The 24,846-nt window shown below is 49.9% G+C and overlaps 1 protein-coding gene across 4 annotated transcripts in view; it reads left to right on the top strand.

The window, feature by feature from the left end:
* The window catches only part of LOC126525152 (uncharacterized), a 109,161-nt gene that overhangs the window by 57,036 nt on the left and 27,279 nt on the right, over positions 1-24,846 (top strand). For all 4 annotated transcript variants that reach the window (XM_050173208.2, XM_050173207.3, XM_055067567.2 and 1 more), the window contains one exon: positions 14,886-15,976. In XM_050173208.2, coding sequence (XP_050029165.2) covers positions 14,886-15,976 — 1,091 coding nt within the window. The remainder of the gene's footprint in view (positions 1-14,885; positions 15,977-24,846) is intronic.

The following is a 24,846-nucleotide window of genomic DNA, read 5'->3' on the forward strand; positions in this document are numbered from 1 at the left end:
TGTCTGTGTGGTTTTTTTCGTGCTAACCATTTGTAGTAGCATTAGCTGTATGCGCGGCGAGTCTGTAGTGTTCGCGCTGTACCAGTTTGTTATGTACGAGTAGCGGCGTCACCGTCCGTAAACTGCAGATCGTAGCGCCTGGCGACGGCGCCTTTACTGAAGCGTCCTTATTCGCGACGCTTTAGGCATCATCGTGAGTCCGCCGTTCTACGACATTGGTCCATTCGACGGCCGTTTTCAACTCCAACAGAGCGCTTGTTTCTTCGAGAAAGTCCTTTATCGCCACGCGAAATGACCTTGTTGTCTTTGCTTTCGCGCTGCAGTGCACTCGCGGGTTGTGCGGCGTGCGTCGCTTAGCGGGCGAGCCGAGGAAGAGGAGCGCGACACCGAAAAATCGGCCGCTGTTGTAGCGACTCGGCGCTGCCTCTCCGCTCTGATAAGCACCGCTGCTCCGGTCCCAGCTCGAGCCGCACGTAATGTGTGCCGCCGCGTTTCTCGCGCCGGTCTCCCCTAAACCGGCGGAGGCGGTGAACCCGTTTCCGATGGCGTTGTGTGTGTACCACTTGCCACCGGAGCCACTCTTGCCCCGCAGTGAGATGTTTTCTTCTCTCGAAAGTGGCTGTTAGCGACGGCAGCCCGTGCGACTTGCGCGCGAAGCGAAACCGCTTGCGCAGTAGCGGAGCGATATTGGGACACCCTGGCAGCTCTCTCCTCCCTAATAAAGCGATTCACTCGTCGCCCGCGGTGGTGCGTTAGTTGACTTTTTTTTTTTTTTTTGCACCCCTGTGTGCTGAATCGAAGTACATGAGCTAGCGATTCACGACTCGCCCCAGTGTAGAGTATGAACCGTCGGATGCATCCTTTTCTGTAGCACCCACTTGCCTGTCTTTAAAGAAGTAGAAGTAACATGTTGGACACCGCTTCGCGTAGAGAGAGAGAGAGAGATAAATGTGATGTGAAAGGGCGTACCGATACACCTCTGCAGAGGTAGACGCATCAGGCTACAAAGCCTACTTTATCCCCCGCGGTGTGCGGGCTTTGTAGACTTGGAAGCCCATTGAGGAATTTCAGAACGACAGACGCCCATTGACGTCAGCTGGTTGGTTGGCTGACTTCTGGTTGTTAATTGTGCGGGGTGAATGCTGCGTGTCGCACCATCGCCATATGTCGAATCTAGAATATGTACTTTTTTTTTTCTTGCGATCGCTGGGAGGGAAAGGCAGCTGCTCCGCGTTGTTCGTATTTGGAGCGTGGCGAGGCCGACCTTCGCAGCTCTCTCTCTTTCTCTACACACACACACACATTTATAACTCTCTTGCACGCCGCGCCTTCCGCTGTTACGCGCTTGACGCTTGTATGAGAGCCATGGTTGGACGAAATACGCTGCAGGTTGGTTCCGAGAAGCGACAAAGCGCGCGGCGCTGGCTGACAAACTCGTTTTATTCTCGTTTTTCTTCGGGGTAAACAACTGCCTGTGGCGAGTGCCTTCTCGAGGTACGGGAGCGCTGCTTCCTCGTGTCGCGCTGTTTGCCGAGCTCTCCAGTTCTCCTCTTCCCTCAGGGCACCGGTGCTTGTGCCTTACAAGACACGGCCGTTGTTTCTGCTACCGCTCGACATTGCGCAGCATTTCGCGGAGAGCTTGCCAAAAAACCTGGGACAAATAAGAAGAGGGGGGGAGGGGGAGGACGTTTCATTAGCTCACGCCTCGTACCGCCGTGTGCAGTAGGGCCCAGTGTAAAGGGAGCATGTGAACCAGTGATAACCTGGCCAAATATTTCATCGCCTTTATCAGAACGAAGTGGATGATTTAATTAATTGGCCGTATATATTTAGATAAAAAAATATGTCCGTTGGCGTTTGTGTTACACCTAGGCGATAATCGTCCATGTTCTCCCTGCAGCACAGTACGTGTACCGTAAGAGTGCCGGAGGCGTAGGCGATTACGTACCCGAGCCGGGGTCATAGTTGCGTTAAATGAGCCACTTAATCGCGATGCAATGGTGTCGCTATCTTCCAACTGAGCGTATCTCTGGCGAATTGTTTGAGCAAAGGGCAGCTCGTTAACCCGAGGTACGAGGGCGACAAGGTGCCGCTGGCGATAGGCAGTGAAACGAGGCCAGTGATCAGTGAATAGAATGGGCCCAGATTAATCGATGCGGCGGTTCTGGCGACGCCCTAGAAAGGTCTAGTCGCACGAGTCGTTTCTCGCTTTCTTCTGGTACCGACAGTCGCCGGTGCTTGTTTTGAGCGGCCGGGTTGTGCGCGTTGGCCTCGGCAGCGGTCAATACGGCGATGACGTGTCATTGAGCTGATTGACTTTTCGGCGCGTGCCGCTAGTTGTGATCAAGTAGTGAACTGTGGCGGCACGTCCGCTTTTGAGCGCTATGAGACACACTGCAGTTGTAGTGTCTACACTTAGTGGACAGTTACCGGCAGTGACTCTTCCCATTTCCTTAGAGGACCTCTCACCATGCCACATAGCACATTTTAGTGATACGCTGGAAGTTGTTTACTTGCTCTCGAAGGAGCGCTCTACCGCAACAAATTTTTTTAAATTGGTTCAATAATAACAGAGAGAAATATTTCAAGTGCAGTGAACCTATTCAGGAGGCGAGCTTCACCGCCAACATTGACACTCTCACCACTTGCCCCCGTCTAGCCTCCGCAAACGAAGTTTGTTCCCTGCATTTTTCCATACCCGAGCCGGAGGATCGCTTGACGCCCCACGTTTTTCTTTTTCTTCTTTTCTTTTTTCTTTGCTCGAGTTTTTGCTGCGCGGCGCACTTCTGGTGACGGTCTCGCGCGCCAGCTGTTGCGTTTGTCTCGTTTCGATCAGTGCGCGATTTAGTGCGCTGTGCGCGAGAACAACTGACTAGCGGTATAAGTCAGTGCCACACGAGCACTTAGGCAGACGCACCCAAATCTAAGAGCACGATCGTGCGCTGGAACCCGGTAGAAAAATGGCAGATAGTTTCGTTTTCTGCGCTCGTGACTGCGTGATATGGGAACAGTCAGACCAAATGGAAGAAGGAGGAGAAAAACTTTATTGAGCAGTTAATTGGAGATTGGCAGGTCTGGGTGGGGCCATCAGTCCAGGGCTCCACTGGCTCTTGCGGCTCGCTGAGCTTGGTCCAGCAGGGCCAATCGGCTCCCCCGGTCCTCGCTTGCGAACAGCGCCTCCCACTGCCGCACGAAGTACGTGACGCTTGGAAAAGGTGAGTTGACGTTGCTTGGCCGAGCTTTGCATTCCCGCGTTATGTGGGCCAGCGTGTGGTTTGCGCCGCACCACGGGCAAGTGTCCGTGTAATATGTCGGGTACTTCTTGTGTAAGCGGTTTAGGCGTGGGTGTGAATTGGTTTTTATGCGACGCCAGTCATGGGCTTGTCATCTATATAGTTTGAAGTGAGGAAAGCCCTAGGTCCCTCTCTCCCTTTTCTGATTCTCTAATATGTCGCGCACTGCGGGCGGAGGTTCCCCTAGGGTTCTGGCTGCCGCTCCGTCGTTGCTTCCTCGAGCTATGCAGTCTGCCCTTTCGTTCCCGTCCAGTCCGTTGTGCGCGGGGGGAGCACGCAATGCCATGGTCCAGGTCCAGGCGTGAGCCGAGTATTCTTTGGGCGCTGCGCGGTAGCAGTCCCCGCAAGACGAGTCGACTCGCTGCCTGCGAGTCTTGTAAGCACACGAGCTGACTGACCCCTGAAGTCGGCGTCTCGTATCGCCAGCGCTATTGCCGCTGTTTCTGCTGTCGGGGTAGTCTTAACCGTAACGGTTATCGTGGTGACTCAGTTGGCTGTGACGATCGCGTAGAAGTCCCTGCGAGTGGTTGCACTCGCGTCCCTGTAGTAGGCGGCCGTATCCTTGCCGAATCGCTTCTGCAGAGTCCTCGTCCTGGCGTGTCTGCGGCCAGCGCGGTACCTGGCACTCATATTTCTTGTTATGGGTGAGACATCGACGTGCTCCCTCAAATCTCGAGATAACAAGTCGGTTTCGTCTCCGTAGAACAGAGGTCGAGCGTGCTTGAGGCGTAGAGCTCAGCCGCGATGTCAGAACTGCAGCGGCATGTTCTTCATATTTGTTGTAAATACCCAAATGTCCAGGCGCTCCGTGCTGACTGTTCGCGAGTCCCAGAGCGGATTTGTATGCCGCTCACACAAGGTTGTCCACCTTCTTCATTTCAGTTTGGTTAAGCTTTTGGAACGGGAGGCCGTAAGTGATGCGGCTAATCGCAAATGCTTGCACCAGCCTAATACTTTGATCTTACGCGAGCCCGTTGCGGCTGCTTCCCACTCGACATATACGTCGCGGCGAGGGACGTTTCAACAATGCAAATTATGTAGGCGCACTTGAGCGTCTGACGACTCTCCGGCTGTGCTCCCTTGAGAAGAAGGGCGCGCGGCATTTGCTTGGAAATTTGAGCGGTTTTCGGAGCGTGCATTGTATGCACTGCGTTCTTCTCCTTTTTTTTTGACTGTGCCTACGCACAAGTGTTGGCGCAAATCTATGTCAATGATAAACGACGCCGTCTTAGATGCAGGCTTCATCTACCATTTCTTAGCATTCTACGTAGAAAATGATGCCGCAGAGGCTGATGCATAGACCACCTACATCTGTTTTGGAAAGGCGCAGTCGATGCTTACCGAATATCGTGATCAACGCGCCTAACCTACGCACGCCGTCTTCGAGCACCTGCATAAACTGCATAGACGACACTGCTCCAAATAGCGCGCGATTCCTGCTTCTGTTGACGCAGGTCCCCACACACAATATGCAGCGCGAACCGTCTCGCGTACCGATTCTCCAGGCGCAGGCGATTTCGCGTTGTGATTTACCTTATCGTTGTGCGCGCGTGTATTCTTACGTCATCGGGCATTTGTCTTCCGCCTACGTCGCCGCAGTGGGACGCCACGCCGGAGCCATTGTCCAGCTCCCGCGGTTCTGTCTGCGCGTGGCCCCCGTACAATGGGCCCGGTAACGCGTCGGCGCGATTGTCATTTGTGTGCCGCCGCTTCCCTCGCTGCGCACCTTCGCCGGTGGATCAGCGCGCGCTTCGACCCAGGAACGAACGCCGCGTGCATAACGCCTTCCTGTTCGGTCCGGCCCTTTGAAGTCGCCGCCGAGCTTGCGGGGATTTTGGATGCCGACGTGCCACCGGTCCAGGGCACGTTAGTTATGCGCTGGCACATTCTGCGGGGCCGTCGCGTGGTCGTTCCTCTGCGTCTCCTCGCGAACCGCGCCCGTGGCACGCGCGGTTCTTTAGTTTCTTCTTTGCGTTCTCCCTCGCTGCTTCGATCATCTCGACCCCGGAGCGCTGGACCCGTCCGCGCGGCAGAAAAAGAATAAAGGACGGCGAGAGAAGCGGAGGCTGACGCGAAAAGCGAGAGCTGTGTTACGTCGCTTCCGGTACTGCGGTCGACCCGCTATCGTCGGCGGTCGCCGTCCCGGATTCACTTTCTTTTTTTTTTTTTTTTTTGAGCGCACGTTCTCACACGTTCGTCCCCCCTTCCTCCTCGTGTTCTCGATAGGGGGCCGCCCTCGTGGCCCGTCACCGCTACCATCTCGGCTGCGTCGAAGCGCGCCTGATCTCTTCGTCCGTCCCTCCCTGCGGCAGCGCCGCCGTCTTGCTCTGGGTGGCTGCGACTGTTTCCTTAGTGCCCAGTAGGCACTAAGGGAACAAGCGAGCAACAACTGCAGCAGAAAGCGTAGCGGTAGCTCTTGCGACCTCCTGTTCGCGTGACGGCGGCGATGCGTGCCCACTGCGCGAACGTGTTCGCGTGAGTGAACTGTCGCGAATGGCGCGTACGAATCGGGCGTCGAACCAGAAGGCGAACTCCTCGGGTGCGTAATTGAATTGGAAGTAAAATAGTGCCACGCTGCTTTTGCGTGTTCGCGGCCGCGAAGGGGGGGGGGCGAAAGAGCCCCGCCACGCAGACTCACCGGGCTGTAAACAGCCTGACAGTGCATGTCTGCAGTACGTAATTCTACAATAGTCCGTGCATATAGCTTCGCCTTATCGTGCAGCATCCGGAATAGGTGTCGAGGGGCGCATATGTGAATAGAAATTGCGAGGTTATTACACAGTGGGATAATGATAGATGCGAAGCGCTAGCGACTCAACATGCAGAAATGTCAAAAGTTGACGCGTACAAGACACGTCAACGGAGACAATAGTACTGACAATGTCGTTCACGTCTACACAAGAGTGATGAAGACACACGATGACTAATGCCCGCTTTCAAAAGGTCGCACTTCTTCCCGTATCAAGTTATATCTATTACGATGATTATGCAATGCTCATTCAATTCACCTGCACTTCCTCTTCAGTGGCGCGGCACCTCGCTGCTCTCGCAACGCGGTGCACGCTTCGTGCGGAACGAGTGCAATGCTAGTGCAAAAGGTGCCGATTGTGCACCAGCACGGAACTGTCTCTGAACTGCGGGGCATTCGTTCGCGAAGCGCATTGCGATTTGAGTGGACTACGCACTCGAGATTAAAGGAGCACTGACGCACATATTCGAAGTTGTAGAAACTACCACGCGCGCCTCGCACGTAACAAGGTGACACTTAGCAAATATGGAGGTCAGGAAACGCTCATGTATCAGTTTGATACTAAAGTTGGTCTATGAGCTTCTAGAGGAAAGGCTGGGCGAAAAAGAAACTGGCAACCGCTGAGGCGCTGCCTATATTGCTACCTCCCATTTTTGTAGTGCTGAAGATATCCAAAATACGGTGCAAAATCAAGCATTTACACGTAGCACGTACGTGTGGAGAATGTGTAAAGTTCATTCGGTGTATTTTTCAGAAAGATCCGGTAGCTATTTACAAAATTTTGGTGTAAAATGTACGGTGCACGAAAGGATGCGTTTGGAGGTGCCCGAACTACATTGGCGCCACCATATTGAGGGAGGCTCGGGATTGGCGTTTATAGCTCCTCGCGTCTGAATCGCATCTCGTCTGCCGCCATGCACAGAGTAGCAACCGATTTCAATGCATGGGTGCTATGGGGAGCTTGTCCTTTATAATAGAGTTGGTTATAATAAATCTATGTCTTTACCTAATTACCGTTCACCGAATGCTGGGTTACCGTTGAATTCCGGTTGCGTCAAGCAGCCGGAGTTGGTGGCGTCATCTTGTGGCTGAAAGTTGAACCAGAAGAGAGGCCGCAAATCCATCATAACTATATATATATATATATATATATATATATATATATTAATGTTGGGGCTGTGTGCCGCGGCCCTTGTGCCTCAACTCATTCACCTTTTGTTAACCTCCCCTTGTGATCATTGTTGGCGGTCGGTATGTTACACGTTAACGTGGAGTGTCTGAACACCTAGTATAGCTATACTTGTTTTACCTCGTGTCCGTGTCGTCAGGCGCCTATTTCCTGAAATATTTCTCGAATCGGAAGGTCCGCCAGTTCTCCTTTCAAAGGGGGGACCTTTGACGAAACGGCTCAAAATCGGCAGGAAGCGTTTGCTTAGCAACCGCGCTTTTCCATTTTTAGGTAATCTATGCGTTCTGTTCCTTGCCGTTCTGTACATAGATTCCTAGTTTTCTAGATTCCTAGTTCGTCTGACACGTTCGCTTCGTTGCCTTGCACGCACACGTGCACTGCTATACATTTCGTAAGGAATCGTGTTGCTCACGCCTTTAACTGAGAGTCACATTTTGCGAAGCCTACTTTCTGGTGCAGTTTTTAAGATTAGGGGACGCGAGCCCCACTCTGGGCCCTTCGCGATCTTTTGTGCTCGGTTTGGGTTCCTTTGTGCTTCCGGCGGTTTGCGCTTGTGCGTAGTCCCTGGTATTTTGTGAACGAGGTTTTGCTTGGAAAATATCTTTATAATTTCTTGATGGATACTGTGTTTACATCTCACAACTTTTGCAGATTACAGTGACACATCAAAGCGTACGATTGCTTTACAACGCAAACTCATTCTTTCGTGGGTGGGCCGAGTCGTACGCCCCCCGCTGCCCCGTTCTATTTCTGGCCTCAGGATCGACACTTGTCAGTTCACTTGGCCAGGCGGATTTCCGTTCCGGTTACCTTCGTCACTCATCGTCAAAATATAGCAACGGTGACACGCGTTTGTGGCTCGGGTTTCCGGTATCCTTTTGCCCTCGTTGTGCAGGTCCTTCTCGCCGGTCTGGGCTTCTCGGTTGAAAAAAAAATCCCTAATCTGCGGATTTGTCGGCAGAACTGAGCGAGGCAAGTGGGGAAATCTGTGAGGTACAATTAATCCCCATTTCCCGCTGCTGATGGTGTCTCACTCGCTGTGCGAGACCCGTTGGACGTGTCGGCATTCTCTCTCTATTCCCGCTCCCTCATTGGTCAATGTTGTAATGGCGTTCGCGTTTTTTTTTTTTTTTTTTTCCCTATGCCTGTTGTATCGCCTGTCTGCGGCAGTAGTCATTTGACGGACCTCGTTCTCGGGGAACAGTCGGCTTTTCGGGGCAGGCGTCGGTGACCGACGACTTGTACTCTGGCTGGCTTCCTTGTTCGACGGTTACGCAATTTGATTTACGTTTTTCTGCGTCGTTTTTAAGCGCGCCGCAGCGAGTTTCTCCACGTCCAGATGGTTACACGGGTCGTCAAATTCTCGGAAAGGACAGCATATTCTGGAAAACACACACACACACACGCACATATATATATAATATAAAAATTTCCTGTAGTGTTGATCCTGGAACAATTTTTCGGGCTGCTTTGCCCGACTGTGCGGGCAGCGCTATCCTCGGAGATTTTTTTCTTTTTTTGCTTCCACTTTAGCCACGTAGCCAGTAGACGCTTCGGAGCGCATCGCAGTAGGCGCAGCACCGACGAAATCAGAAGAGCAAGTGACGCGCCGGAGGCAGCGATGTGACGTGTGCAGTGACGCACGCACTGGGCACAACTTTAGTATCAACCATAACCATGGAGCCACCGTGACGTCGGGGAAGCCTGATCGCTTCGCATCCCGGATTCACACCCAGCCCGAAATTTACCGAATTTTCTCTTCGAATGGATTAATTTACTTTGTTTACAGAAACCTGCCTGACAAAGTTGTCGTCAATCCGAGCATTTTTGATGCATTTTTACACTTCGCGCCGTCGGCCATTTTTGGTACCAACTTTCGGTCACGCCGACGACGACAACGCCGGATAATGCTTTCGCATTAAAACGCGTGTGCGAGGCATCGTGCTACATTTCTTGTCGCTTCTTGGTGTGCACTCGTGCCTATTGCCATGTGAACTGCTAAAGAGGATCAGATCACGCTTCGCTGGTCGCTCTGAGAGCGGAAGAACGGCGTCTGTGTACTTCTGTAGCTGCAGACGCACAAATTTCGTGGGAAGAGGGGGGGGGGGGGGGGAGTCACGTGCCCACTGTGGCTCCCCCTATGTACGCCACTGGCTGTCTTGCCGTGCCCGCGCAGAAAAACCGCACACGCAAGTGTTGTGACGGTAACGAGACACAAGCCAAGCAGCGCACGTGCTGCTTCAGCAACCTTTGCGCCTTGAAAGCGAAGACGGCAGCGCCCTCTCCGCCTCCCGTGTCGCGCTCCGTCGTGAGCCGACGGCGAGCGCTAGTGGCACTTTTCGCAACTGTTTCGCTGAAGTATTCTTCCGAAGGAGGCGCATGGCAGTACATCCGCGACATCGCGTGCTTCTATCTTTCCTCGTCCACTCGCCTCTATCTCCGTGAATGAGAATTTAGAGGCGCAGCAGTGTTCATCACGGGCCCCGTTTCGGCGGCCAGTAGTTGTCGAGTCTCCTTATCGGGCCGATAGGTGACCGTAGAGATCGCCGACGTCGTGGAGTCTCCACGGCATTCTTCTCCTCAGCTTCTCGAGCGTCTCTCTCTCGTGCTTGCTGTCCTCTCGACAGGCCATCCCTTCGCATTGCTATCGCGTCGTCGTAGTGTTTTCGTGCCTTGCGTCTGCGATTCCGCGCGGTCAAGAGAGTCGGGCGCCTTCGTGTTTTTCTGCGTGCCTCCTGCTTGCGTCGGCCGTCTGGATTTTTCTTCAATCGCCGCGCTGCTGCCAGTCGAAGCGCTGTAGCCCGCGGAGGTTCTCTTTAAAGCCTTCTGGATGCGGCCACAGGAAGGGGACGTCGCTAACGAGCCATTCCAACGCACGCCGTTCGGATTCAGGAGAAACCTATATGGCAACTCTTGGCTAATATTTCTGATATGCTTAAAGGAGAGGCAAAAGTCGCGAGCAAACGCTCTCTTTTTTTTTTTGCGACTCGTTTTGATTGTAACCTCTGCTGACGTCACGCTGCTTGTTGGAAGTGGTGTCATCACTCGGCATTCTGAACTGCACGCTTCGTCTAGCCGCATTCCTACGTTCAGTTCGTTCTGCGCACTTCGACATTCGTACTTGCGAACATTCGCTGTGCAGCTACGGCGTTAGCATACTTTGGTAGCTTTTCTTAACACACTTACGAAGTGTCCCTCTCTGTAGCACAAGCGGCAAGTTCATGTACAAGGATGAATCGAGCATGTTCAAGTTTAACCTCGTCCTACTGCAGTTATGTTCAAGCTTGCGAGGAATAAATATATAGTTCGTGAAAAAAAAAAAAAAAGCTACGGCTGGGTTGCAGCTGAAACTGCTCTCGCGCGAAGCCTCCCGCGTTGAAGTGAGCTCGCGCGTAGCCAGCGCCGTTATTTTGTTATCTTTTTATTCGTCGAGTTTGCTCTGCTGGCGAGTGGGCGGGAAAACACAGGAAATTGCGCCCCTAAGCGAAATCCCGTCGTGCGGCGAAGCACGCGATCGCGCCGCAGGTTCGTGCAACGCTGCGCAGCTCCGGCTGCGAGCCGACGTTTTATCGCCGTGCAGCCGGCCGCCAATTCGCGGGCTGCTTGTCCGCGGCAATTACTTTTATGAAGCGGCTCCCGAGTGTCGTCGCAAGGCGTGCGCGCGTTGGTTGCTGCCGTGTGACTCGCTCTCGAGGCGATGTGTTCCGCTCGCGTATCCGGGACAAGCGACCCGCTAGCCGCCGTGTTGTCGGTGGATGTTTTGGTGGGGCGCTCGATCGCGCGTTTAGATTGAAGCTCCCAAGCAATCGATGATCGGTAAACCGTACACATTTCTAAGGCGCGGTTCATTACTTTCGATACGCCGAAACACCGAGCGTTAAAACGACGTCAAAGTTCTAACGGCGAACTAAACATTTGGAGAACGATTAAGCTTCGCCTTTTATTAGAGTCGAATGCGATAGCATTCAAAGGCCCCTTACTGCTTTTCGTGCTTCCCCGCAACTGCAGCTTATGTAACCGTGATGTTTACCGGGATACGCTGGCGGCGAACGCTATGCACGAACGCAAGCTTTCTGCTAGAAACGCGGCCTCTTGCGTGGGTCGGTCTCCTGTTATTGTTCGGCACTTTTAGTATTTCGGTTTGAGAAAATCTAACGTATATTCGCTGTCGGTGTCTTTCTTTTTTCTTTTTTCATTACATTTGTTTGTGAGCTTCTATTCTCAAAATTCCGAGGAATAACATTGTGAAGAAGGAAAGACAAGGTATGAGCAACTTTGGTGATAGAAGAGTGGTTGGACATGCCTGGTTCGAAATGATTTTTACCGGGAAAATGGTCTACGCCCTACGCGGGCCGCCGACGCTGGATTTTCTACGACACGGGGCCCTTAACGCTATCGAGTTAAGAATTACATGCAGCGATTGACACTTAGATGAATTGGAACGATTTCTTTGTAACTACTATTTCACTATGTCATTGCAGGATAGACGCACAGAGGTCAAGACACGTGTCTAGAACGCTCGAGCTGCGTGCTGCGGGCAGCGCTGCCGACATCTAGCGATGACACCTTGGTCGAATCTGGCTGTTCTTTTAGCACGTGTGGCTACGTTTCTAAAATATTTTGTCCTCTCTTGGCCACCAGGGACGCGATCAGAAATCGTTGTTCGGAGCGCGCGTTCGCTTACGCCGCGCGCGATGGACCTAGACCTAGCCGGCGTCGTCAGAAGCGGGGCTCGGCTACGTTTTTGGTGACGTCAAAATGACGACATGCTCCTGTCAGTCATTTTGAAATTGAGCGTGCTACCTGCTAGGAGCAGAACGCGACGAGAGGCGTGAAGTTCGAGCGGTCGTTGCGAGAACGGCTTCGCATGGTATGTCTGGGGGATTGGATCGGATCCAAACGGCGACTACGAAATGGCACGTTCTAGAAAACCGCGATTGCAGTGGGAGCTTCAGTTGTTGCGTTGGCGGTCTATCTTTTTTGTTCGCATCTCCACTAATCCTTTTAATGCGATAGCGTTAAGGAGCCCGTGCTGCAGAAAATCCGGTGTCGGACGTTGTTTTGGCTCAAAGATTTTCGAATCATAGGCTTCCATGTGACGCAAGGAATTAACTGAACCAACTGAATTTCTCACGCTAAAAGACGTAGAAAAATCGTAAACTACATTTTGCACACAACCTAATGACATCATAGCTCTCGGATTGTAATTTGACTTTACGAGAAAGCATAATTCTGCAACGCGAAAACTCAAAGAAAGCCTTTCACACGCACAAACCGGCTGCGGCGTCGGGCATTTTGCGCGCGCCGGCGGGATGGGTGTTTTGGGGGCCACGGAGCGGCGCGCTCGGTTCCTTGCCGCACCGTAATTACCGCATCGCGGCCCACGCAAGAGGCCGTGTTCTCACCACAAATCTCGCCTTCGTGCATAGCGTTTGCGGCCAGCCTTTCCCGGTAAACATTACGGTTACACGCGCTCCGGTTGCCGGGAAGCGTGAGAAGCAGTCGAGGATCTTTGAATGCTATCGCGCGTTTCACTCTTAAAGACGAAGCTTGAGCGTCCTCCAAATTTGTTTTATAGTCGCCTGGCCTGACTGACTTAATCAGGCATGCTATACGTTTTTTATCTAGCATTCTTCTTTAATCCTTTTCCCCCCTTCAATATCTACCTTGTACCGCCAGCTATGACTGTAAGAGATCCGGTCATATCAATCTCTTCCCTCCTTTTCTTTTTCCACGAATACTCTCAACGTCTCTTGCTTATTTCGACTGCTGATTGGTTGACGCTTCCATCCTTAAACCCAAGCGCTTCTGGAAGGTGTCCGTTACCTACGGGTTTCACTGGGTAGAATCCCTTCGCATTCCATTAGGATGTGCTGAGTGGACTCCGGACTTTTTCTCCAGCATACACATGCCTCATCTAGTTCGAATATTTGCTCCAATATGCTTTTTTTTTTTTTTTTTCAAGGGCAACCGGCTAGAGCATCAAATAGCAAGGCACTGCCCATTTGCGTTATCGTACAGCTTTTCCCTTCTAATTTCTTTTTCATTCTTGTAAATCTCCATGGTCCTTTTTTGTTTCCATTCTTTGCATCCTATTAACTGTCTCTGCTTCTCTCATTTTCTTTCCGATGACTCCTGGTTGCCTGTTTACAGTTTCGATTACCCTTGTACTTGGTTGCCAACTTTCTTGACTTAGTCCTCCATTCTGTGCCCCCGCTTTTCAAGTACGGATACTTGTGCACTTGTGACCGTGGGTTATTATTTTTTCCCTCTGTGCGCTACACTACCTAGCGACCACGCAGAGAAACTAACAGTTTTAAATTGTAGTAGTACTACGTATTACTGTTTGAGAACGTGTTTAAGGTTGAGTAGAAAAAATACTTTTTTTTTGTATAAAGAGTTCATTCATTCGAAGACGAGAAACATTTATTTTTAGTATATTGTCTGGAAGCAGACGACACACGAGGTACGTAAACTTCCGGGGAGTTCACCGCTTACCGATTGGCTACTCTCTCCCTCCCTTTCTCACAGATATTGCAAGCTACCCATTTTGTGATGTTGCAGCAACTGAAGAGAACGCATTTCGAAGAAAGGTCTTCGATCGCGCCCCAGGAACGCGTTCTAGACAATTTCGTGTTCCTCTGAACGTTCATTTGTCTAATTACGTTACTTTTGTACTTGCCGTTTGAGTCAACGAAACTTTCATCCGGATGTCTCTAAACAGCGACGTGCTGCACTGTAAAGCGCGATCGAAATAACGCTAGTCGCATTGTAGCGATTCCGAGACCGTGGGTTCTTCTCTTGGCTGGAGCTACTTTATGAGCCGCGTAGGCCACAGCGAGCGAGTGAACGGATCACGCGCTGTTGCGCCATCACAGTGGTAGCGGTCGCGCCGAGACCTTTTGCACAAGATAGTGATCACACCTCAGTTTTGGGCGAACGGCCAGGGTGTAAGAGTTAATCCGGAGCTCTGAACTTTCGCGATCTCGCAGTTTTATTGTGGCTTTCGGGTCCAATTTCATTTTATTTAGCGTGTGTACGGAGATTTACCGTATGCTTTTTCTGTACTGGGAACGTTGACCGTGCAAGTCCACGGCGAATTGGTCGATTTGAAGCACGTTCATGGTGCCACTGATGAGCTGGCTTGGGGCGGTTTTTACTGATGCATTCGTATTAGACTGCTCTATATTGCGCCTAGTCAACTAATGCACATAATTTCCATGTAACTGGCAAAGAGCTTGCTCCAAATCGATCAGCTGAATTCGCCATGAGCCTCGAGAAGACGTCTTTTGCAGTCTGACCCTCAGGAGGTACTAGCGTGTAGCCTGTGTGCATGTAAAACAATGTGATTGTGTGACTTTTCCGCTTGGCATTCTAACCGCACTGCGTACACTGCCCGCCAGCCGTCGATTTCGCTGCCTTTAATTTTCCCGTGGCCTTTGTTGTTCTGGCTTCTCTCGTCGGGGCCTGGCCTGCTTTGCTTTTTCCTCCCGCGGCGGGCGTTCTCCTGCCAGCCGCAGGCTACTCGCATGCGCTGCCCTTTAAAAGCCTTGGCTTTTCCGGTCGCCGTTGGGCGCCCCCTCTTTCTTCTGCGCGGCCGTCCTGCGGTGGCGGCGTTGCTGACTTGTGCCGCCCTCCTTGGTTTCGCTCCCAGGCCGCGGCCACTGGTTGACAACCTTTGGAGCGGGCCCGCGAGGCCAGTCCATGGCCGGTCTGGGGCCGAGGGCGGCTGCTGTCACGCTTCCGGCAGCCGCGGCTCTCGCTCTTCTGCTCTCCTTCTTCCTGCTCAAGAGACGCCGCTCCCGGTCTTCTAACTCTGAGTGCCGCTCCCTCTCTGAAACCACAGCGTGCCTCCTTGGTAGCGACGACCAGGAGGACGACGACGAGGAGCAGGACGACGTCGCCGGTCGCCACAGTCCCCTTGCGATCAGCAGCAGAAGCGACCAGGTGCTGAGGTCTCCGCCGGAACCTCCCAGTCCCCCGCCCGTCGCCGAGTCGCCCCCCGACATGCGACTCCGGGACGGCAGCAAAGTGGGTGACGCGAAGCTCAAGGGCCCCCGTTGTGCTCCCGCGATGGCCGCGACGACGACAAAGACTGGCGGTGGCTCGACGAAACCGCCGTGCTCGAACAGCGGCAGCAAGGCGTCCGGATGCAATGCCGCGGCATCCCAGCCAGCGCGGCGGCAGCAACAGCAGAACAGCGTCGATGTGGTTGTCTCCGCCGCATCGACGGCGGCAGTGCGCGAGCAGCCGAGTTCGCCCCCGTGTGCAGTGCTGACCGTGGAAATCCCCGAGCAGCAGACGGCGGTCCAGAGGCCGGAGCACGGGTCGGCGGTGGTTGGTCGGGACGCGTTGTGTGGGGCTAGTCCCAGCGGGTCGGTGGACTCGCTGCTCGGCCAGTCGTCGCCGTCGCCGCCGAGCTCGACAGTGTCGCCGGTGCGCCGCGAGAGCGGCTCGGAGCCCAACTCGTCGCTCGCTCAGGACGTGGCCGCGCTGTCGCTGGCCGAGCAGCCCGCGGATGGCGCCGCGAACTCGACGACGCAGAGGGAGGTGGCGGCCGACGTGATCGCGAGCGCAGTTGCGACGACGACGACGACCGCGGCGCCGTCCGCGCCGCCTGCTGAGCCTGCAACGCGGCAGGACGACGACGGCGCGTCCTCGCCCGGCGCCGTGCAAAACGAGGAGTCTGTATCCGAAGACAAGAGCCAAGCACAAGCACTGTCCTTCTCCGACGCACACAGTGAGGTGAGTCCCGACTCGCGTGGAAGCCGGAAGCGCTTTTTCCTTCTTTCCAACGGCTACCGCTGCGATCGCAGTTGTGCGCGTGTGGCAAGTGCCTGTTTCGCAGCCGGTCGGCGTACCACCCTAAGTGTGCACCAGTATTAAGTCCACAGATGTTTAGAATTTTACTGATCCATTATCCATGTGAGTTCTAATTAGTTCAACTACAAATGGCCTGCGAAATACATGGCTATGGGCAGGGGTTTGTAGGCGTGATCACCAAATCACTTTGTTGACAGGCTCTGAATTTTGGTTCGGAGATAATAGCATATTTAGGTTATGATTTGATGATGATTGCTTTATTATATGTTACACTCTCAGAGCCTCATCTTTGACATTGAAGTATAAAACAGACCAAAAAAAAATTTTTTTTTCATTCTTATTGTGTGTTGATGAACTTCAGATTCTTTTTATTGCCCGACAGCTGAGGAAGTGTAAGTGGAGTGATGTGCAAAGTTAACCGCAAGAATGTCATTTTCTGAACTATACATCTCCATAGAAGAGGAACGAGTGCAGACAATAAATCCACGTTTTGTTTAACATTTCCGACAGACGCATATGCTCTGACATTTATGTAGGCTTTATGTGAGCTAAAGGTCTATGCAGATCCGACTTGCGTATTAAATTTCTTATTTATTGCTTTACTATTACTAGTATTTCTAACTTTGCAGATCCATAATAGACACACGCACAAACGCCATGTCTGGAAAACGCTTCTCCTTCAGTGCGACTTTTCTGTTGCACTGCGTAACTTCAATTACTTTGTTGCCTTAACCAATATCACCAGAGCACAAGAAATTGCTAAGCGCACCTAGGGTTGTGCATCACAGCTTCTCTGCGGAGGACCTGCATTTCGAAGAGGCAAGACAAAGTGCACTTGCTCTTAAGCACATTCACTCTATTGCTTAAAGGGACCCTGAAACGATTTTGACGATTTTCTACAAACGTACTGAGTCGTTAGAGTAGGTCCTTTTGATCATTAATTGACACATCTAAGTGCTCCGCGTAAAGCATGTAATTTATTATAAGGTTTTAAAAATGCACATCGCTGCCGATCGGAGCACGCTGCTCGGCGGAATTTTAAGCCGCCCCTACCCATATGACGAAAATCACCCATATGACGTCAGTGGGGCGAGCTATCCGATTGGCTAACCAGGGCGCGTGATCAATAATTTTTCCAACTTTATGGTAAACAAATGATCTTCGTAATAGTTGGAATGTTAGTTCATTTGTTTTTATAAACAGAAAGTAACATAAAGAGAATGCACAAGAAAGATTTTTCAATACAATTAAGCACTTCCGGCACACAGCAAGTGTCGTCTGCTTGTGTTACAACATACTCCATTTTGACGAGAGCTCCGCGGTCAGAGTCGGTCTCAGTGTTTTCGCGAGCACTATGATTCGACTTTGTTGCTTTGTGGACTGCAAACGTAGCGACTGGCAATATGTCAAGCTGCGACATCGTGTCCCTCTGCAAGGCAGCATACGAGCGAGCTGGCTGCTGCGCATCGGACTGCCGCTATCCGATCGGCGCCAGGGTTTGCGCGTTTGTGGCCGTCACTTTACACCGGAAGATTACTAACGCAATAGCGTTTCGCGAGTCCGGTATTAGGGCAAATGCAAGCGCAAGGGGACAGGGTCTGGCCGCTTGACTGTGCCGTAACGGGATGAGCCATGGGATCAGCAGAATCGCAAATGCGAATGGTCTGCACGGTGCAGCCACCTGGTGGCACAGAGCTCAACCATACACAGTAGCAGTAACGAAGTGTATTCTTCTTTGGCTGCTGGTGTGTATTTTTCGCAGGAGTGTAATCATCAACACTTTGTTTTTATAAATGTTTAAAATGTTTTACACTTGATTAGAGCAATATTAGCGCTTTGTTTGGCTGGTCAAGCGCTGCGCCAACATGTGGCTGGACCGTGCAGACCGATCAGGCCGCACGTACGTCTACGCTAAAGTTCCTTCATCAGCTTGAGTTTATGCCTCCAGTCATTTGCCGAAATGACCAGCTTGCCTGTGGTTACCGGAATACCAGACACGTTCGGCGCTACGACAGAATGCTCACAACGCACGCTGCTGCGATAGCTCTCGCTTGGGGTCGACGGCCAAGCGGCTAGCGGAGAGGTTTCACGCGGGCGGGGGCGGGCTCCAAAACAACTGGAAGTGGACGATGTGACGTCGCATCGTGACGCGAAACCAGTGAAGGCGGAGCTTAGCCCCGATCGCTCGGCGAACGAGTTGAGGAGGAAAAGCATGACTAGGGAGGAGGGTAACTTCTAATCGCTTGTAGCTCCATTAATACGTAACGCTTCACTTAAATTGTGGTGTGAATGTTCTACTTAAGCTGTACCCTACGCGTCTATAAAATTTGTCCGAACCGTTTCAGGGGCCCTTTAAGCAAGATTTTCTGGTATAGTGCCATCTGTGTTAGCATAGCCTTGTATGTAGCTCTGGCGGCTGTGCTGTGTTGGTTTACGCATTTCTTTAATAGCTGCTACAATGAATACCTATGTAAACCACCAATAGTGTTTCTCTCAAAGTGTAGCCACGGTTACATGAGTGCTACATTAGTGTACTGCATTTCTTAGTACATCACAGTCCGAAACTAGCTAGAACCTGTTTCCAGCTAGTGTTTCTCCAGTGAGTGGGTCTCGCTTTTCCTTTTTCCATCAGTGCAATACGCCAGCATTTACATGGGCAATGTGAGGCAGTAGTGTAATGTCTTGTAAGAAAAGATTGCTCAGCATCGTCAGTTGCTGCTATTATGAGTAGTCACCGATGTTTGCTGACTTATGGTGTAAATGCAACAATTCTTGGATGCAATACCACATTAAATATTTGCCAAATCGGTGAGTCTTGACTGTTAGAGGTGTACCGACACAAACATTATAACTTGTAATAACTGGTAGATTACAATGCTGCGAGTTCATAGGTATCATCTGTAAATTCAATAGCAAATAGGGCTTAGAGCGCATTTTAGTTTAATTTGGAAGTTCGTGCCAGCGACGAATTGGAAAGTCTAGCACCCATCGATGCAGTCATCAGCATAGGTCCTATTTGTAAAGAGTGTTACATCACAAGTGGGGTCACTGATGCTTACTAATGATGTAGGTAGATTATTCCAGTCGATTGAAGACCTAGGAAGGAATGATTGTTAGCATGCGACAGTGTTAAGATGGGTTACGTTAACTTTATGTACGTGATCACGACGAGCCGAATAATAAAGTGCAGGGTGGATCCAAAGGGGGCAAAGAGATGCGTTGTGGTAGTAGTTTTCATGAAAAAGGAAAATGCGTGATTCCTTTCTACAAAGAGATAATAATACGATTTGCAGGCTACTCTTCATTAATGTAACACTAGTAGTGTGATGGTAGTTAGGTAAGATGAAATGAACATAGCAATTTTGCACTGATTCAACTTGGTAAATGATGTGATCTGATGAGGATCCCAAATGGATGAGGCATATTCTGTACATCTCTCCGGTTACACAGCAAACTGCAATCAGAAGTTTGTAGGCATGCTTAAACATGGCTGGAACTCTAATGTCGGGATAATAGTGCGTAGTGGACTTCTGTCCAATGAAGCATTACACTGATGCAGCAATGCACAGGTTTGCCACCAGACTAGTACCAAATTAGCAGACGAAACAGGAGCACAGATGGCATGGTAGAGGTGCATCACGGATCTGCATGCTCACGTGATCATCACTGCTTACAAGCATGCCTCTTACATCACAGTGCTCTTTGAAATCAAAACTGCGCCTGTTCATGGGATACGAGCATACAACTAAACAATTGTCGTGCACTGGAGCAAATGAGTTTCTTTTGCATGATTACTGGATCAATAGCTTTTGGTTAAGCATAAGAGGCGGCACCCAATTTTGTGTCAGTACTGCTTTAATTTGCGCAAGTTCTGATGGTACAGAGCCTGTGGCTTTAGTGCTTGTGTTGTGGATTGTGGGAGCTTTAGTAAGCAACACTGGGCTAGTGGCTTGGACAAATGTTACAAGGATGGCTTGATGGGCTAGTTGGTAAAGCATCTTAAAGGGATAGCAGCGCATGCAGATGGGGACTGAGTGAAGTACAACAGGACACATCACTGGACTTGGTGCTTTGTCCTGTTGTTCTTCACTCAATCCCCGTCTGCATGCTTTGTTACCCCACAAATATTACATCAGTTGTACATGTATTATGAGACAAACATGGTCAGCTTATCTTTCATCCATATTTTCTATGCAAAATAGCGCTCTAACTCTGCTTAATATTTTCCATTCGTATCCCTTTAAAGCTTAATTGCAGTTGGTGGGGGCACCTTTTCCTGTTCTCTTTGCACAGATGAGTGCAGCATGTCATAGTTTGCATTGCTTTCAATTGTTCTTGCATAATCCTGGTGGTAAGAATATCTGATATTCAACATAATAAGATTTGTGGGCCCTTGCTTATGCCAGCCGTGGGGCCAGTGCATCAAGTGAAGAGCTCTGTGTTGGTGTTGGAGAGTTTGCACTGTAACAAAAATGTTAACACTGTAGAGTGAGCAAAAAAAATAATGATAAAGCTTGCGTAGCATTGCTCCAGTTTAAGCTTTGTAATTACTTAAATAAAGTTGGACATTGAATACATTTACTTGTGTGAGCAGATCTGCGAAGTGTGAGCGTTATCAAAAAACACGCTGGAAATCCAAAGGTACATTAGTTGCGAGATCTTCTACTGCTCCGTTTAATTCTGCTGAAGATTGCAGTTTCTTTGCAACAACTGTGTACAGCCAAACAGTACTTTGGACATGCACGTTAAGTTGAAAGTTCCTTCAGTGCATCATAGTTCTCACTTCTATAATGTTAATAAGGCATTTGCAATTCCCTGAGATGATGAGCTTAGCCTTCCAAATGGGGTGATCAATAAAGGCTTACTCTAGCAGTGGTGAATTTGGTGAACATGGCCCTTAGCTGTTCAAGTGACTGTAAAAAAAAAATAGTGTGTTAGTAGTCGGCACGTGTCATGGCTGCTGTATACTGCAGTAATTGTTCTTGCTTACTATTGGGTGGAATCCAGTGCATTTAATGCAAAGCTGCTCTTCACTTGTCTCTTTTTAACATAGAATTTGACTGCTTTGTGATGGTCATGACTACATCCCATGCATTTTGCAATGTCATTGTTACCGCCCTAGAGCTTGCCAGGTATCTGCAGAGCGTGCATACACTCTGACTGCATCAGCTGCCTTAGGGTAACCACTAGAAGTATTTTTGCCTTTCCATTTCTTTGCCTTCGCAAGAGCTGCTGCCCAACATTCCTCTTTGGGGAGGGCGAAGCAGATAGGCCTACACATATCTCTTCGATTCGTGCAGTTCATATAACAGCATTGAGCAGCATGTCCCTCGTACCTGGCACAGTAGTTGATTTCGTTATCGAGATTGTAACATGTGAGGCTTCCGTGTTATGTCATTTTGAAAACTGGTGCCTAATAGCTTATGTTGGTGGATTGTCAAATACTTTAGGCCCCCCCCCCCCCCTTTTTTTTAAGCTTAGGTTACAAATACTTTCTTTTTTTAAGCCAGTGGCTTGGTTTTTGCTTCAGAAGTATCATTCTGGGGCAAAATGAAACGTAGCTTTAGTAAGGCCTCAGCCCAAGTTTCCAGTGTAATTCAAACTTTCAAGTTCAGTCTTCCACTATTTCTCTAATAATGTGCTGACTTACATCAGATTGCATCAGTATCGATCATCACACGAAAGGCTTACACAACTTTTCAGGACACTCATGGTGGGAATTTGAAGAAACTTGCGATAATGATCTTTTCTATACACATGCCCCAGAAGGAAGAACAGCTGTGCTGAAAGCTAGGAAGGTTAACCGAAAAGTGCAAAAATAATAGTAATAATAATGAAATAAGAATGAAAATGCCTTGTTACTTGCACCATTGTTTCATATTGACATGATCTAGGACTCCCAATTTCAAATTCCAAGATTTCTTAGGAAACTAGACGAACAGTAATGTTAGCTAAACCATCTTAATTTTTGTTTTACTCAGCACTTGGTTACGCACTTTAAGATACTGCGCTCGTGCAGTGACAGAAAGCATGGAAAAATTTCCAGGAGATGTGTAGGCATATGTTCAGTGAGTGTTTCTGTAAATGTAGGAACTGGTGGGCAGACATGACATATTTGAACCATAAACATCCGTGCCTCGTGTTTGACATTCTAAAGTTGATAAAGTTGTGCACATCATTTTGTTATCGTGGACATCTGCTGGTAGCCATCCCTTCAGGCTTTCAGCAACTCGCACCTGTCCTCATTTTATTGTGGATGTGTACACGCGTGATCAGCAGAAAAAAAGAAAAAAGTTTTCTCAAGAGTTGCAGTAAGCCTGAGGCGCGTCATCATCCTCCCCTCGTCGCATCGCACGGCGCCCTGCCATTTTGTGTGTGGCCTGTGGGAACAGCTGTTTTGTGGAGACAGCTGCTCACACTCGCAAAGCTCCTTCTCGTGTTCTTTCCCCTCTCCTCCTCACCCTTTCTTTTGCTTGCTAAGAGGGGGAGGTATTCCAAGCACGGGGACTCGGTTGAAAGCCTTCTTCCTGCTTGCTCGCCACGTTGGCAGCACACAGCTGCTCGGATCACAAGCAGTCCCCTGTCATCTGCCTCTGGTTTTCCTCACACAGTGCAAGTTTGGCCTGTTAAATTCGAAGTGCACCAAGCCAGTGGACTTACGCTCTACACTTGGCTTTCGGAGGCCATTGTTCCTTTTGTATAGTGGACAACAAAGCTCCGTATTACGGATGGACAGCATTGTTGCGATGGGCAGCAGCTGCGTGGAGGTGGTCTGCCCAGACAGATGTCTCGGATTTGCAATGAGTGACCGTCGACTGTCGGCGATTGAAGACATGATTCTGAAGGAGATGGAGGAGTCGTGTGAGGTAGTGGACTTGCTTTCATCATCTCTGGCCTCATTTCGTTGCGTCCTCCTGGTGAGCACATTCTGCCCTTTCTCTTCATGTCACAGCACTTAGTCGTTTGTTAAAGATACCTGATGTTTCGTGTGCCTGTAAAACAACTGGTAGTATGACTGGAAACACATTATACTGCTCTGTCAAATTGGGAAACATGAAAATTTCATCTCATCCTTACATTTGATACTCGTCAGTGTTGCATTCCCTACTTTGTTTGTTTTGGTTTTTTTCGATAGGCCTGGAAAGCTTTTTGCAACTTGTTTCACTCCTTCCTGTAAGGCTTTCAAGGTGACGGTCGGAAACAGCTGGTAATGTCGGTGGTTGTCAGTTTGGCAAGCATGTTGCTAGGCTTCCATTTGGAAAGCGTATCGCTTTCACTCAAAATGATTACTGAGCCTTTTTGGTTCTGCGCTTGCCTGGGGGGCTTTTTCATGCCTTGGTAACGGTTGATATTGCATTTTAAAATGTATGTAAGGAGTAAGTCATTGCAATATCAGCTTGTTATTTGGCTGTTAGGCCTTGTTAAGTAATTAAGCTCAAGGTTGGGTTTTTGACTTTTTAATATAAGCTTTTCAATATTTCTTTTCTTTAAGTATAATCAGTGGTACCTCTGAAAATAATCATTTGCATCGATTTTCCTTTCCTTGATTTCGTTCAAATTATGTGGTAAAAATCACCGCTGCTCGTGCTGTCAACCTGACGCTAGTCTCTTTAAGCAGTAGCGTTTAATGAACATTTCAGGTTAGACATTTCTTGCCCACTGGCTTGTACGAGCAAAATACTACATGTGGCATGATCTCCATGCTCATGTTTTATAACCCTTTCACCTTAAAGGGGCCTTGAACCACCCTTTGAGCTTGGTGAAAAAACAATCTGTGGATAACATACGCTGCTGTGAACATGTGAGCCAAATTTTTCAGTTATGTGTTGTGCATGGACCTCGCAAGCGGAGCGCAAAGTCACCTTTCTCTCAAAGCACCCTTTTCAACAAAAGCCTACTCCTCACTCTTTTCTGGGTGCTTTTTTTTCATAAAGTAGCAGATTCACATGCATGGTGTTGCGACTGGGGAGTTCGAAGACGTTGAATCTGCATTGCTCATGGAGGAGTAAGTGAACGTGGGGCTGGGCCCAATATTGAGGACGTTTTACAAACATGTTTATATTTACATATTTACAAGAAAGTTCAAAGTAGTACAGAAAAAGTTCATGATGAAGTTCTAGCAGCCGATCACTCCCGCCATCCGTTGCTCCTGTTATGCCTTGCGTGTCATTTTTCAGTCACTTCCCCCAATCCAGCGTCAGGAGACCGATGACATCAGGTCTCACCAATCTGGAGGTCTGTTGCCGTTTCCCTCCGAAGGGAGCTTTGTCAGAAACACACGCACATCACTGGGCACAAACAGGGAAAGGGGGAGCTTTCGCTGACTCCGATCGTACCCTGACTTCATGCCCGGCTTGGACATGCCAATTTGGGTGGCTGACAGGTGATGGACCATATCATTGCACTGACCGCGTCTCTGGCGTGGACGTGCCAATTTATGCGGCTGTCAGGTAAAGGACCGTATCTTTGCTAATTACCCAAAGCTCTCCTGACCGAGGTACTCCTGTGTTGGCCATAAATCATCCATTTTGAGAACCATTTTGATGTGGTCATCAGCCCGTTCCCCCCTAAATGGCGAGCCGTGACCCGCGGGGTGAACGGCCGATTACAACTACTGCTGCTATTGGCAAATAGCTGACATCAGTCAAGAAGGGTGTTTTTCTACTGTTACTGCGTATGTTTATTGATGCAGTTTAATGAACAGGCTGAAGTAAGAAAATCATCTCCCCACGCTCAGCCGCCGCGACCCGCGTAGGAATTAAACTTTCGCCACCCTGCTTATCAGTGTTGTA

Source organism: Dermacentor andersoni, chromosome 3, assembly GCF_023375885.2.
Source record: "Dermacentor andersoni chromosome 3, qqDerAnde1_hic_scaffold, whole genome shotgun sequence".
NCBI lineage: Eukaryota > Metazoa > Arthropoda > Arachnida > Ixodida > Ixodidae > Dermacentor > Dermacentor andersoni.